The 16269-nt window shown below is 38.6% G+C and overlaps 1 protein-coding gene across 1 annotated transcript in view; it reads right to left on the minus strand.

Annotated features, from left to right (window-relative positions):
* The window catches only part of B3GLCT (beta 3-glucosyltransferase), a 116582-nt gene that overhangs the window by 19216 nt on the left and 81097 nt on the right, over positions 1 to 16269 (minus strand). Inside the window, exons 12-13 of the mRNA XM_025875089.2 lie at positions 14281 to 14380; positions 1219 to 1338 (exon numbers count right to left, since the gene is read on the minus strand). Coding sequence (XP_025730874.1) covers positions 1219 to 1338; positions 14281 to 14380 — 220 coding nt within the window. The remainder of the gene's footprint in view (positions 1 to 1218; positions 1339 to 14280; positions 14381 to 16269) is intronic.

Raw genomic sequence — 16269 nt, forward strand, 5'->3', positions numbered from 1 at the left:
AAAAATCACTTCTGTGTTAAAAGTATATCGACACCTATGTGCTACAAAATATACAAACCCATATTCAAATAACAGGACCCCTTTCGAAGGTAGGAAGTTCTTACTCAACAGATACCATGCCCAGATCCTTAACCAGACCCAGTACCTCACCCACTGAAAACTAAATGCATTACCATACGGCTGCACATAGCTTGAGGGTTTTTTTTCCTTTTTTTTTTTTAAATGAAGAGATCAATACTCCTTGGGCTTCCCTTTAGTGTCTTTTTGAAGGCCCACCTGCACCTGCATCTCTTGTTGCTAATGACCTCAGGAAGAGGCACAGCCACTGCTCAAGAAAGATCAGTACTCATGCCCAGGCTTAGTTATCACTATGAAAGAGTCATGTCCATAGCCATGCTATATTAACCACTGAATCAGCTAGACCAAGCCAGAACCCCTGGAATGTGGTTCTTGAGGTCCTGCAGTAGGAACTATTCTGATCTCGGGGACTGCAAAGTAAGAATATAAAGTCCTGACCCTTCAGATGTTTGGAAACCAGTGCCAAGAATGTTGCTCAGCACATGGTGGACATTCAGTAAATACCTGTTGGAATGACTTTAAATCACTATAGTTTATACCAAGTTAAGATTTTCCCTACATACCCCAATAGCAAAGACTACAGAAATAATAGAAAGGCTAATTGCTCAATTGATTTACCCATATAAATCAAATCAAAATCTTTCCCCACAAGAGATTAGGCAGATACTTCATTTAAAGACATTGACTTTTCACTGTTATTTAAAACCTATAAATCCTACACAAATATCATTTAATTGCTTAAGTCTAAACTTCTATACTACTCTTCTCCAAAATATGATTTATTAGCACTAGATAATTTAAAAGTCTAATGACTTATTTTCTGACAAAATCTATATCCAAATTTCTTTTTTCATTTAACCAATCAAAACTAATTGGCTACCTAGAAACAATTATTCCTATAGGGACATTTCTACCCAATACCTTGACAACGATTTATATTTCTTCGTGGGGTAAAATATTCTTTAGTGTGTTCTTTTCATATTTAGCAAATTTAATGTTCACTTTCCTATTATAGAAACGGCTGCCATTTACAGAGCACTTAGGTATCAGGATAGGTCCCACCGCCACAGACCGAGCCCTATATCGTGGAAACTGAAGTTAATGCTGAGAGTATGTGCAGAAAGCCATGCTCATAGTTACCCTCCTCCTCCTGTGATGTAGCTGTAGCCGCCAGTGCCCAGGCCATAGCCGTACCGCTCTCCCAGAAACACTGGTTCGCTGGAGTCATAACAGCTAAGCAAGTGCTGGAGCCTGGAGATGCTAAAATTCCAAAGAGAACATAAGCAATAATGACTTAAACTCAAAAGTGTGTTCACAGTAAATAGTTTATGATTCTTACATCCCACTGGTCATAGTATGTAATTATATGTATATATGTATAACTATAGTATGATAACAATATGAAATCATTTAGAGATGAAATTCAAGTGATTTACAGAAAAAATGCATTTTTTCAGAAAAAGAAAAAAAGTCAGTGGACACTATATTCCTGTAAACAGGAGAGAGACTAAAAAACCAGGGGCTTACTTCCCAGTTTTAATAAGCCACTGCGAGAATATGGCTGCCTAGACTGGGTGAATAGGGTGGCAGGTTAATGAAGTAAAGGTGGCCAATGTTTAGCTCACTTCTACCAGTCCTGTTTCTCAGTAAGTGTGAACTGTCAAATCTTTTCAGGTGTACTTGGTGTAGGAGTGCCGACAACACCGACTCCATCTTTGGTCCTCCATCTTGTTCTCACCTCTAGCACACAGGTGGCACCACTTAAGATAACTACCCTGTGACGGCACCACCACGCCCCTGGTGCCATAAAAGCTGGGGATTAAGGTCTGAACTGAATAGTGGCAAAGAATTGCTGCATATTACCGTCCCGACCGACCAACCAACCAACCAACCAACCAACCGTAAGTTGTCCTGAGTAAAACTACGTAAACAGGATGGAGTGGCTTTTGCTTCCATTTTCGGTATTAAAGTGCCTTCTCAGTCTGGAGGATACATGACTGAACCTCCTCCACCTCCTAACACTTGGCGTAGTGGGCAGGATACCGAAGATCAAACAAGCCATGGGTTAAGAGGCTATGCTGGGGGGGAGCCTGTTGTGCGTGAGGGAAATCCCAAGCTGGCTAGCCCCCACTCTGTGGGGAGACTTGGCCAGGTCTTTTGAGCATTTCAGACCAGTGTGTGAGTACAGGGATGCCCTAAAAACACCTATCTGAAATGGTGGAGAAGCAAAAGGGCTCAGAAAGGGTGGCAGCTTGGGTGTTATGACTGTGGGATACTGGAGAACATGGTATTACGGTAAATGGATTTGAGACATCAAAAATGGCCTAAGCCATGGCTCAACCTGCCTTGTGACAAAGATTATATACTGCAGGTATGGGTGAGAACTGCAGGCACTTAGCTAATCTGACTGATTGGATACATGCTAGCATTAAGAAGACCTGGTTTAATGAGGAGGCTGTTCCCTCCCCTCCGTTGCACGGGACCTCTACAGAAGGTCTTTCACCTCTTTAGTTAAGTTCTATGGAAGAACTGGGGATGAAACATGCCATTTACACCCAGCATTTTGGTGGCCCAAATAAAGAATTACATTCCTCTTGTATGAATGTCCATATCTCACAGTCAGCCCCAGGGGCAGGGTATGGGATTTTAGTATCCGTTCTCGTCCCTGGGGTTAAACGTCCCATTGCTATAGTAGCCGCTATAATGGCAGACTTACATGAAACCGAAAGGGAAATAGATTGAAAAACAGGGAAAAATAAAAGAGCCTCCTAATGATAAAATGGTAGAAAGGGGGCCTATCAAGAGCTCATAAACAACCGTAGCAAGATCTAATATGATCTGGGACTAGTAGAGAAAATACAAACAACCCATTCGGTCTTGCTAAGCCTCTAGAAGGCACTGCCTAAGGGAAAGCAGTTTACTTCCTTGAAGGAAGGCTCTAAAAAGCCAGGGGTGTTGCCAAGTGCCCCCCACTACCTGGATACCACCTACCCCCCAGAGACTAGGAGGTAGGCCAGTGTTGCCCCTTTCGTGCGCGCAGTAGGGGGCAACCGGAGGTCCCAGGTGGAATTAACCATTTACTGGTCTTGTGCCAACCAACAGACTGTACTAGCACTAAGAGTCACTGGCTGAATGCACACTTATCTATGGAAAGATAAGTAGAGGCATTAGGGATACTAATAGGGATACTAATACCAAATGTGAGTTGTGGACTGGATGTAAGTTCATATCCAGGATTTGGCTGGGGCTTGTGGCAACAACAAAATGGGAAATCAATTATAGTTCTTTGTATAAGTTCAATAAGAACATCTTCTTGTAATGGAACATTGGAAACAGTGGTTATATTACCAAGGCTATGACCGGAAGGTCCTATTTGAGAGAGACCTGCATAGATTCTGATAGGGCCAGTTTTAAGGTGCTAAGGTTGACTTTATGGAGTCAAGGAAGCACCTTGAAAAAATTAATTCAACCTGGTCCCTGTTTACAGGGTTCCTGGGAGCCTTTACCAGGTAAGGAGGGTTACTTCCTGGCAGTCTCAGAAACCACAGGATATTTTGGGGGGAACCTCAAGAAGAGTGGAAGTAACTCAAACTAAAGGTATTGCAGGCAAGTCTGATAGCAAGTATTTGGTTTGGCTTCTGGCCTCCAAAGGCTGTTAAATGTCAATATGAAATTCCTTATGAGAAGTTACAACAAAGCAGCTTTCGAAGAACCTAAATGGCCAGTCACTATTCTTACTGCATTTATGTAAATAGGCCAAAAATAATAATAATTAGGCCAAGTTTTAAAATTGGACTTGTTTTACAAACAACCTTTTTTTTTGGCAGTGAGGGAGGGGGAAACTAAGTGGGGGAGAGGCAGAGGCAGAGGGAGAGAGAATCTCAAGCAGACACCATGCTGGACTTGGAGCCTAATGGGGCTTGATTTCATGAACCTGAGTCAAAATCAGGAATCTGATGCTTAACCAAGTGAGCCACCCAGGTGCCCCCACAAACAACTTAATTTGGCTGCCTTTGATAGAAATGAGGGTGATTTTAGAGAGGAAAAAGTTGATTTGGTGATTTATCTTTATGGGTGTTAGATTCTAGTTCTGATTGTCTTTGAATGTTGATTGTTTACTTCTAAAACTAGGCTGGACCCTGAATTCTTTTGGTTTTCTTGCATATATGGCTAATTTTCTACCTGACTGCACACTTATAGGCCTGACTTTGAAAGCCCACCAGCAAGACCACCTCCTGAAATGGGACCACTGTTCAAATGAACTGACCTAATTGGCCTTATTAAAATGTAGACTAAAATGCTAAGACTATATGCAAGACTTCCAAAGTAATGGCTCTATAAAGGATGGGGGCTCAACTTAGTACTACAGAATCTCTGCAATTGGTTGAAAGGCAGTTTCATTCCTCAACTCTTGACCTGCACCCCTCTTCAGCAGGAAGTAGTTAGACTGGTCATCGCCGCACCCCTCAAGAATACGGAATGCTGAAAAACCCGTAGTGGTACTGGTTAAGCTCCTGTTGCTATTTGTATTGCTGCTGCGGCACCGGGATGCAAGGCCCCTCTTGGTATCTGGTACTAGAGTAAATATTATATGGGCCATAACGATGTCAGGTGGGGAGGGCATGGAGAGTAGGAGTGCTGACAACATTGACTCCACCTGTGGGACTTGTGCTCCCCTCTGGTGCACAGGTGGTGCCACTTTAGATAACGGGTAGACCCTCTAGTGCACAGGTGGTGCCACTTAAGATAACTACCGTGAGCCCTCCCCACCATGCCCCTCACACCATAAGAGCTGGTGAAAGGGCCGGATAGAGGCCTCGAATAGGGGCGGAGACTAAGAGTCTATTATAGCCGGGATCGTCTGGGATCGTCTGTCAGCCCACCCAGCCCCCCGTCGGTAAGTTACCCAGAATAAAACTCTGTGAACAGGTATGGAGGGACTTGCTTCATTTTTTGGTATTAAAAGGACTTCTCAGTCTGGAGGAGACCTTACTGACCCTCTGCCACTTCCTAACACTTGGTATCTTTTCATTTTTTAATGGCCCCCAAATGGATTTTTTTTTTTTTTTTTTTTTAGATCTAGAGAGCAAGCGAGCATGTGAGGGGAGTGGGGGGCTGGGCAGAGGGAGAAAGAAACTTTAGCAGACTGCAATGAGCAGGCGTAGCCCGGTGCAGGGCTCAATCCCACGACCCTAAGATCTCAACCTGAGCTGGAACCAAGAGCTGGATGCTTAACCAACTGCACTACCCAGGTGCCCCCCCCAATAATGGAATGTTTGAGGTACAAATGAGGTCCATGTCAGGCACATGGCTGGCAGGTGGGGAAAGGGAATTTGGGCAATGAGGCTTTCCAGGAAACCTTCCAATTATGGTGCACAGCCATGCATATGTTTCCCCCCGAGTAAGGCCACATGAGTTGTCTTTTTGTCTATTTATACCTCTGGTAACTGTACTTTGTACAAGTCAACAAGATAGCTTACAAAGGGCAATGAGAATATCTAGGAGCCAATCAGAGAAATGCCTGCAATGAGAGCTGCCATAAGGATGAAGGAAGAAAAAGACTTTGTAGGAAATTAAAATCTAGAAATAGCTTTTTAAAGGTGAGACAAAGGTTGATATTGAGAAGGGCTAGCTTTTCTGTGTTTGAAGAACTTACACCACTTACAGATACTTTATAAAGTCCTTCCACTGTATGTTCTAACTAGAGCTAGCCAGGTCACACTCTACCAAATCCCCAGTTCTCTCATGACATTAATCAGTGTTTCCTGAAAAGAGTTGCTCCCTGGTCAATTTCGGATTAATTTTTTTTTTAATTGGCTAAATAAATTTCAATGTTTCTCCAGCCTGACAAGCATCGTGCATGTCCAAGAGGTGGATATATCCAGTATTTCTCTAAATTATTAATCCTAAGTTCTTACAGAGAAGTATTAATATCTAGAAGACTGGTGCTCTAGAATTTCATTTTTCTTCTTTTGGGGGATAAGTAGGGTCTTAAGAAGTCAAAGTGGAGGTGCATGAAGTAGAGAGGAGGACACCTTTCCAATCCATGCTCCTGCATCTTAAACAGCCCAGCTAATAAGCCTAAAGCTGAAAGTGAAGAAAATAAATTTAACGTGTGAAAAAAATTGCTTAAAAATGTGGTACTAAAAGTTCACAAGTTTGCTAATCATGTTTATATCTGCCTGGAGGTCAAGGCCACTGACAATGTTGACAGTTTCTCAGTGGCCGGAATACGTTATCTTGGAGACTTGTCGTGTTTGGGGCACACAAGGTAAACATTCTAGGCACCTAGTTTGGAATCTGTCTTCAGGAAGTCAGCTGATAACTCTGCAGGGGAAGGTGAGGAAGTTTGCAGATACCTAGTAAGACACTATTCAGTTATGGAGAATATACTCAAAGATCTCTAAGGCCACGGAAGCCTTCAGCTGGTAAAAGTCTGTATGTATTAAAAAACAAACAAACAAACAAACCTCAAAGACCTCTGGGGCAAATTTACATCTACTTCTTGACCTGAGAAGAAATGAAAAGTATTTCTCTTCCTCCTGCATATTGTAAACATGTCAATTCAACTCTCAACTTATAATTTCTGAGGTTAAAATAACTGGGATTTAACATCTCATCTGGGTTTCTTTTCCTTTTAACATCAACCATTTCCCTACTCATGATATAATTTTAAAGCTAAAGAATCATAAACGGAGTCTGACAACTATCATGTGCTTCATTTTGCTAAAAACTAGAAATGTGGATAAAGCAGATGAATCTTCAATTCTATCCAAGTGGATTGGCTGTTCATCCAGGAAAGGAACTTTTATTTAACAATATGTTACCATATCAGGCAATTTTGAGGCACAGAAATGAAGAAAAACAGTATGGCAACAGTTAAGATTACATGCTATCAAAATCATATATAACACAGCTTAGCGTTGCATAGAGATTTTCTAACAGCATAATACTGATTTCTGTGTGTATGTCTAATGGATACATAATGTTACCTAAGTTTCAGAGGTACAATTTAGTGATTTGACACGTTTATATGCAATGTTATGCTCACCGCAAGTATAACTACCCTCTGTCCCATTACATTGCTAACTACAGTATCATGGATGGTATTCCTTATGTTCTTTTTATTCCCATGGCTCACTCATTTCATAACTGGAGGTCTGTATCTCCCCTATCCTTCACATATTTTGCCCAATCTCCCACTCCCCTTCTCTCTGGCAATCATCAGTTCTTTATAGGTCTGATTTATTTTTATTTTTTTATATTCTATTAGTGGAATCATAATTCAGACTGAGAAAGACAAAAACCTTATTTCACTTAATACCCTCCAGGTCCATCCATGTTGTCACAAATGGCAAGATCTTTTATAGCTAAGTAATATTCCACTCTATATATATACACCACATCTTTATCCATTTATCAATGGACACTTGGGCTGCTTCCATGTCTTGCCAACTGTAAATAATGCAATAAACAGAGGGGTGCATATATCTTTTCAAATTGGAGTTTTCCTCTTCCCTGTGTAATCCCCCAATAATGGAATTATTGGATCATATGGTATTTCTACTTCTGACTTTTTGAGGAACCTCCATACTGTTTTCCACAATGGCCACACCAGTTTGTGTTAGCACTAGCAGCACAAGAGTTCCTTTTTCTCTACATCCTTGCCAACTCTTGTTTCTTGCATTTGATTTTTGCCATTCTGACTGGTGTGATATCTCATTGTGGTTTTGATTTTGCACTTCTCTCAAAATTACTGATAGAGCATCTTTTCATGTGCCTGTTGGCCATCTGTATGTCGTCTTTGGAGAAATGTCTATCCAGGTGCTCTGCCCATTTTTTAATCAGATGGTTTTTTTGTGTTGTAGGACTTCTTTACATATTTTGGATATTAACCCCTTATTGGATACATCATTTGCAAATATCTTCTCCCATTCAGTAGGTTGATGCTTTTTGCTTTGTTGATGGTTTCCTTCACTGTGCAAAAACCTTTCATTTTGATGTAGTCTCATAGTTATTTTTTGTCTTAGACATACCTAGAAAAATGTTGCTATGGCCAATGTCACAGAAATTATTGCTTAAGCTCTCTCCTCAGATTTTTATGGTTTCAGGTTTCATATTTAGGTCTCTAATACATTTTGAGTTTATTTTTGTGTATGGTGTTAGAAAACAGTCCACTTTCCTTGTTTTACGTGTTGCTGTCCAGTTTTCCCAGCACCACTTGTTGAAAACATTGACTTTTGCCCATTGTATATTCTTGCCTCCTTTTTCATAGATTAACTATATTAATGTGGGCTTATTTCTGGGGTCTCTATCCTGTTCCACTGATCTATGCATCTGTCTTTATGCCAATACCATATGGTTTTGATTACTACAACTTTGTAGTATATCTTGAAACCTGGGATTGTGATACCTCCAGGTTTGTTTTTTTTTATCAACAATGCTTTTTGGCTATTTGGGGTCTTCTGTAGTTCCCTACGAATTTTAGGATTATTCTAATTTTAAGAAAAATACTGTTGATATTTTGACATGGATTGCACTGAATCTGTAGACTGCTTTGGGTAATAGGACATTTTGACAATATTCTTCCAACCCATGAGGATAGAATATCTTTCCATTTGTTTGTGTCACCTTCTATTTCTTTCATCAGTGTTTTATAGTTTTCAGAGTACAAGTCTTTCACCCCTTTAGTTAAGTTCATTCCTAGGTATTCTTTTTGGTGCAACTGCAAATGGTGTGTTCTTAATTTCTCTTTCTGTGACTTTGTTTTAGTGTATAGAAACGCTAATTTCTGGATATTAATTTTGAATCTTGCAACTTTAGTGAATTCATTCTAGTAGTTTTTTGGTGGAATCTTTAAGGTTTTCTATGTATATCATGTCATCTAAAAGATGACAGTTGGACTTTTTTACCAATGTGGATGCCTCTTATTTCTTGTCTGACTGCTATGGCTAGGACTTCTAGACTATGTCGAATAAAAGTAGTGAGGGTGGAAACAAGACAAGTTTCTGACCTTAGGGGAAAAGTTCTCAATTTTTCACCATTGAGGATGATCTGAGCTGTGGGTTTTTCACATATGGACTTTATTATGTTTGGGTTTAGAAGGAACATCTCTCTTTTGTTGAGAATTTTTATCCCGAATAGAATCTCGTCAAATGCTTTGTATACATCTATTGAGATGGTTATATGATTTTTATCCTTCATTTTGTTAGAATACTGATTGCCCGATGAAAGTCTACTCTAACCTATGGTTTTTATTTTTTGACATTTTATTTGGAAGTAATTTCAAGATTTTAGAAAAATTCCAAGAGTAGTACAATGGAAAATACTCTCCTCTATCCTTTACCCATATTCACCAGTTGTTAACTTTACCCTATTTGCTTTATAATGCTCTCAATATTTCTCTCTATATATTCATACATTTATGTATCTATATGTCTATATATAGATGTATGTGTGTATATGTGCATGTGTACATGTGTGTATATACATATTTTCTCTTTTCTAAAATATTTGGGAGTAAGCCTCATACATTATGCCCCTTTCCCCTAAATACATAAATGTCCTAAGAACAGGAAAAGTTTAAGGATTTCAAAAACTTTAATACAGTAATTTTCTTAAGTTAAATATACACCTATATGTTCCAGCCATTCTACTCATAGGTATTTAGCCAAGATAAATAGATATATTTACAAAGATATGTACACAAAGGTTCATAGCAGCCTTAATTAGGATTCCAAAACTGAAAATAAATGCTTATATCTAAGCTACCACCATATTCCAATTTTATCAATTGACCCAATGTCTGTTATAGCACATCTTCCCTTCAGTACAGGATGCAGCTCAGGATCCCTTATTGCATTTATTTATCATATCACTTTATTCTCTCTTAATCTGTAATAGTTATTCAGCTTTTCTTTGTCTTTCATGACACTGGTATTTTTAAAGCACCTCCCCTAATTTTAATGGAATGATCCTCATGTTGGGTTTGTCTGGTGTTTCATGATAAAGTCCAACGCATACATTCCCAGTCACAGTATTGTGTGATGCTGCATCTGACATACGATGTCCTTCTGATCTTCACTGGTGATACCTATTCTGACCACCCAGTCAAGTTGTTGTCTGGTTTCTCCACTGGACAGTTATCATTTTTCCATTGCTTTTTTATTTTAATTCCAGTGTAATTAACATACAGTGTTATATTAGTTTCAGGTAACCTAGAAGAAATGGATAAATTCCTAGAAGCATACAACCTCCCAGAACTGAATCAGGAAGAAACAGAAAATCTGAACAGACTGATTACCAGCAAGGAAACTGAATCCCAACAAAAGTCTAGAACGAGATGTCTTCACAGGTGAATTCCGTCAAACTTTTAAAGAAGAGTTAATGCCTCTTCTCAAAACTATTTCAAGAAACAGAAGAGGAAGAAAAGCTTTTCTTCAAACTTCATTCTATGAGGTTAGCATTACCCTGATACCAAAACCAAATAAAGACACTACAAAAAAAGAACTACAGGTCAATATCCCTGATGAACATACCTATTTTCTACTTCTTATAAGCATGAACTCACTGAGTCCTAATTTTAATGGTTCATAATTCATTGTTGTCCTTAATTATATGATGCTTGTCCAAGATGTGGCAATGGGAAACCATTTTTCCTTCAGTGTGATGATGTTTTCATTTGAAACACAGTGGAGTTCATTTCTTTTTTCCCCCTCTTTGATTTTCTCCTGTCCTTATTTTCAAATATGTAAAATATGAGCAGGCTTCCCCAACTCAACTAAATTAAAAGAGATTCAGAAGTATCCCACCCTCCCCTACTCCATCTATCCTCTTCTCCTACCAATGCTTTTAGAAACCAACTTCATGGTTTACTGGTTCATCTGTTCCTTACTTATTTTTGTGAAGATAAGGAGACACAGGTATGCTTTATTTCCTTTTCATTCTTACAGAGACCAGCATACTAAATACATTGTGCACTTTGATTTCCAGGAGATACCATTAAATGAGAAAAGCATTCAGTACCAATTTTTCAAGGAAACAAAATTTTGATAAATTTGATCTTTTTCTCTACTTCATCATTTCTGCATGTATCTTTATTATTTCTTTGTACTTTTTTGGGTTGGCTTTGTGATTTTTTTCCCCCCCCAGCTTTTAGAGTTGGGAAGTGAATTTTTTATTCTCATTGGTTTGCCAAATCTTTATCCTTTTATTTTTAGGCTTTTTGAAGAACTATGTTTAGGTATGTCTTATACAAAAGTACGGAATTGGGGTTTGCTTTATGAGCCAATTTGAAAAGTTCTTTGAGTTAAACCCATTCAAATTTAGTGACATGACTGATATTTGGTTTCAACACTGAAATTGCTTTGTTTTAATTATACACTATTTACTGTGTTTCTTTAATTTTTCCTTTAAAAAAAATTCTTTGTGTTAGAAAAGTTTTTCCCATTATCTTGTATCTAACTTTTTATGCCTTATTATGCTTTCTTATTTAACATTTTATTATTAGATCTGTCAGTTTTACATGGTATCCTTTGAATCCCATCTGAGCTATACAGTAAGCCATGATCTTATTCTACTTTCCCTTTTCTTTCCATTTTTTTAAAGTTGCAAGTTTCTGCTTTGTCAACATATTACATTTATATACTATTCCCCTACCCACATCCCCAACCCAATTTTTACAGTTAAATATATGAACTGTCTACCATCAGTCCTCTTGCCCAAATTTCATCTCTCGTTTGCATGAAGTTCTCTAATATATTCCCCAGGAAGGATGCAGCATGTGCACACTGCTCCCTTAGTTCATGGACATTAATTTCTTACAGCCTTGATACTTAAGAGAATCTTAGCTGCATGTAAAATTTGTGATTCACAATTTTTTGAGTTTAACCTGTTCCTGTTTCCATACTTATGTTATTCTGAAATGTCTGATGCCAGTCTTAATTTCTTGCTCTACAGGTTATTTCATCATTTTGCCTCAAGACTCAGAGGAAGTTATCAAAATCCAGTAGTTTTACCCAGCCATGTGAAGAAGCTGAGGGTCCCAAGTGAATTTTCCATGGCACCTACTAGGTAGGCCCTTTCAACATACACATTAAGGTACTATTTTATTTCTGGTAATGTTATTTCTGTTTTTGATTTTTTTCCTTCAAATCAGGAATTCCAATTATACATGTGTTGGGCTTCACTGCCTCTTCATTTTAACCAGTTTTTTTCTAACCTTTTTAACTACTTGACCCCATTTTCTGGATTACCTTCCTAATTTTCATCCATGTCCCTTATTAAATTTTCATTTGAATTTGTTTACTGTGGGGTGTTTTAGTCATAACTCCAGATATGAATTTGCCTTTTTCTTTGAGTCTAAAATTCTACTTTCACTTTTTCCCTTTCTTGGCCACTTCTTTTGAGTTTTTGAATTTTTTTTTAAGTAGGCTCTATGCCCAGCATGGAGCCCAAAGTGGGGCTTGAACTCATGACCCTGAGATCAAAACCTGAGCTGAGATCAAGAGTTGAATGCTTAACCAACTAAGCTGTGCAAGGTACCTCCTCAGTTTTTGAATTTTTGACCTGACTCTAAATCTTGCAATTATTCAGCCTCATGACTTAGAAGTCAAAGTTCATGCAATCAAGAATGACGTCAGAGTCTTACAAGGAAAAGGTGACAAGCTCAAAGCAAAAAAACACATTTAAGGCCTCACTGGGCAATTAGATATTAGTGCCGGTAAATATGAAGAAATGTGGCAAAACTTTTAATATATACTGAAGATTGATGACACAAGTGGTTACAGATATAATAAATGCTATACAAGATGTCCTTGAAAAAGACCCCATTGTTGGAGGTGATTATGCTCTGCTTCCATGCTCACAGTTGTGTCTAGGGTTCACCGATCTGGAATCAGTGTCTGTATCAGCTGATTTATAGTTTTCATCAAATTTGGAAAATATTTCTTTAAATATTTGTCAGGTGCCCTTTTGGGGAACTCCAAATTGCATATATACAAAGCCACCTGAGACCGTACCACAGCTCAGTGATGATCTGTTCACTGATTTTAAATTATTTCTTTGTATTTCCTTTGTATAGTTACTATTGCAGTGTCCTCATATTTTCTTCTGCAATAGCTAACTTGTTAATCTTATCCACTGGATTTTTCACCTCAGACAATGTAGTTTTCATCTCTAGAAGTTCAGTTTCGTTATACCTTTCATGTTCCTTTTTGAGTAAAGGGAAGAGTTATTAAGTTATAACTACCAGTTCTGTTAGTTACAACAACTAGTTAACACTCATTTCTAGGGTAATTTTAATCAACTGATTTTTCTCATTATGGGTGTGTTTTCCCACTGCTTTTCATGTCTGTTAACTTTTGACTGAATGCCAAACACTATGAATTTTTGTTGGGTTATGGATATTTTGGTATTCCTAGAAATCTTCTTGAGCTTTGTTCTTGGATGCAGAATAGTTACTTGGAAACAGTTTGTTCTTTGGAGGTCTTTTAAGATCTCTTGGGCAGGACTGGAGCAGTACTTAATCCAGCCTTAGCTGTTTCCCTTCTATTAAAGCAAGACACTTCTATATACTTTACCCAATACCCTATGAATCCAAGGTTTCACAGTGAGGCTGGTGAGAACAGGTACTATACTCAGCCCTGTGTGTTGGCCACCATCCCCTCTCATCATTTTGGCTGGTTCTCTCCCCAGCCTCCAGTAGTTTCTTCATACACATTTATACTGATCAGTACTTAAAGGGAGGCCCCACAGATCTCTGGTGTTCTCCTTCTATGCAGCTCTCCCTCTCCAGTGCTCTGTCCTGCAAATAAATGGCCTCAGTCACCCCAGGCTCTCAGCATCATCTCTTCAACTCCAGGGTTGCCCAGGTTCCACCTAGGCTCCCCTCCCTCAGCAACTATTTATACTTCCTTAAGGCAGTTAGCTGGGGTAGTTGTAGAACTCACCTCCTATGTTTCATGTGTCTGAGGGGTCATTGTCCTTTCTTGCCTAATGTATCCACTGGATTTTTCTTAAATCTTGTGTCTTAAAAACCCTCATTTCATATATTTTGTCCTTTTGGGGGAGTTGTTTCAGATGTGAGGGTAAATCTAGTCCCTGTTACTCCATCTTGGCTAGGAGCAAAAGTACTCATCATAGCTTGTGAATATGAATATATGTAGAATTTAAAGCCATCCTAGGATGAGGAGGACTCCTTACCTTATTAATGTATCATCATCCACAATGACCAACCATGCTATTTCGTCATGGCTGTGATTCAGAAATTTTTCCAAAATGGCAAATGTCTTTCCACAATGACCTAGGAAAGGCAAGAAGAAAACTTAGAGTGTCATATTTTCTTTAAAATGCACATATAATTCATTTTAGGGGGAGTCTGGGTGGTGCAGTTGGTTAAGCGTCCAACTCTTGGTTTCAGCTCAGGTCATGATCTCAGGATCATTAGATGGAGCCCCACATTGGGCTCAGCATTCAGCAAGGAGTCTGAGTTTCTCTCTCCCCCCTCTGCCCTTCTCCACCCCCTGCACTTTCCCTTTAAGTAAATCTTTAATGTTTTAAAATGAATTATATGTTTTATTAATTTTTTTAAGTTTTAAAAGCTTCAATCCTGATATGTACACATAGAAATTTTAAAAATTAGCCTTTTCTAATTTTCATAGACCTAGTGGAACAGTGGGAACTTCAGAGATCATGAAGTCTAAGCCAGTTATTTCACACATGGGGAAATGGGAAACCCAGAGAGAGGAGGTCACTTAGCTAATCTGAGACAGAGCTAGAACTACTATCTGCTCCAAAGTTGTAAGCCTCATAGAAACTACAGAATCTTGGCACCTTTCCTTAGGTATATTCTGAAGGAACTGTTAGAACCCCAAGCATTACAACTATAGGGAAACAACAGTACACACTAGATTTTGGGTGTATTTTGGTCTGTTAGAAGAAACTGCCTCCCAAAATTTTAAAGAAAAACTTTATACATATACATGTACACGTGTATATACATGGAATATGACTGTAAAGATGAAAATTAAAGATTTTAAAAGAGAAATTGATAAGTTGGTTGAAAAAAGGAAAAAAAAATGTGGTCAGGCAGGAGACTAGAACAAAGTCATACATTAGATTTAGGATATATTTTGGTCTGCTGGAAAACCTGTATCCCAAAATTTTAAAGAAAAACATATATATAAAAGTTAAATACAATGAAGGAATAGAATATGACTGTAAAAGTGAAAAGTAAAAAATTTTAAAAAAGGACTTGATAAAATATGGCTGTCCTCCAAAGCTGTATGGAAAGCTTTCAGAGAACAAAAGCTATGGAGAGCAAACCCGAGCAGATTACTTAGCCTGGCCCGGCAAGGGTGGGGCAATTCCACGACTGGCAAAGACATTTGGGAACCACGGCAACAGGCCCCTCCCCCAGAAGATCAGCAAGAACAGAGAGCCAAGACCAAGATTACAGATCAATGAGAATGTCAGAACTCCAATGCTAGGGGAATACAGCACATAGAATTCATGGCTATAGGAGGGGAAGAATGAAGAGTAAATCGGAGGGGGAGACAAACCATGAGAGAGATGGACTCTGAAAAACAAACTGAGGTTCTAGAAAGGAGGGGGTGGGGGGATGGGTTAGCCTGGTGATGGGTATTAAAGAGGGCACGTTCTGCATGGAGCACTGGGTGATATGCACAAACAATGAATCATGGAAGACTACATCAAAAACTAATGATGTAATATATGGTGATTAACATAATAAAAAATTTAAAGATTTAAAAAAAAATTCATGGCTGTTTTCCCATGATTCGTTAGTCTTCGAAAGTTAATCTTTTTAATTTTTTTTCTTTGTTTTTTTAATTGTTCTTTCCTTTTCCAACCAACATATTATCAATTCCTTTACAGTCATATTCCATCCCTTCATCGTATTTACCCTTATTTTTTGTGTGTGTTTACATGTATATATACATGTATATTTATAAAGGTTTTCTTTAAAGTTTTGGGAGGCAGTTTCTTCTAACAGACCAAAATACACCCAAAGTCTAGCGTGTAGCTCTTTCTATTCCACAGCCTGATCATACTGTTTTATCCCCACCCCCCGCCGGTTTCGGGTCTCTTCTGATTTGTTTAGTTTATATTCTTCTGGGGTCACTGTTACTCTTTTAGCATTTTGTTCTCTCATTCATCTATTTTTCTCAGGAC

Source organism: Callorhinus ursinus, unplaced genomic scaffold (assembly GCF_003265705.2).
Source record: "Callorhinus ursinus isolate GAN/ISIS: 27379988/994484 unplaced genomic scaffold, GSC_fseal_2.0 scaffold7, whole genome shotgun sequence".
NCBI lineage: Eukaryota > Metazoa > Chordata > Mammalia > Carnivora > Otariidae > Callorhinus > Callorhinus ursinus.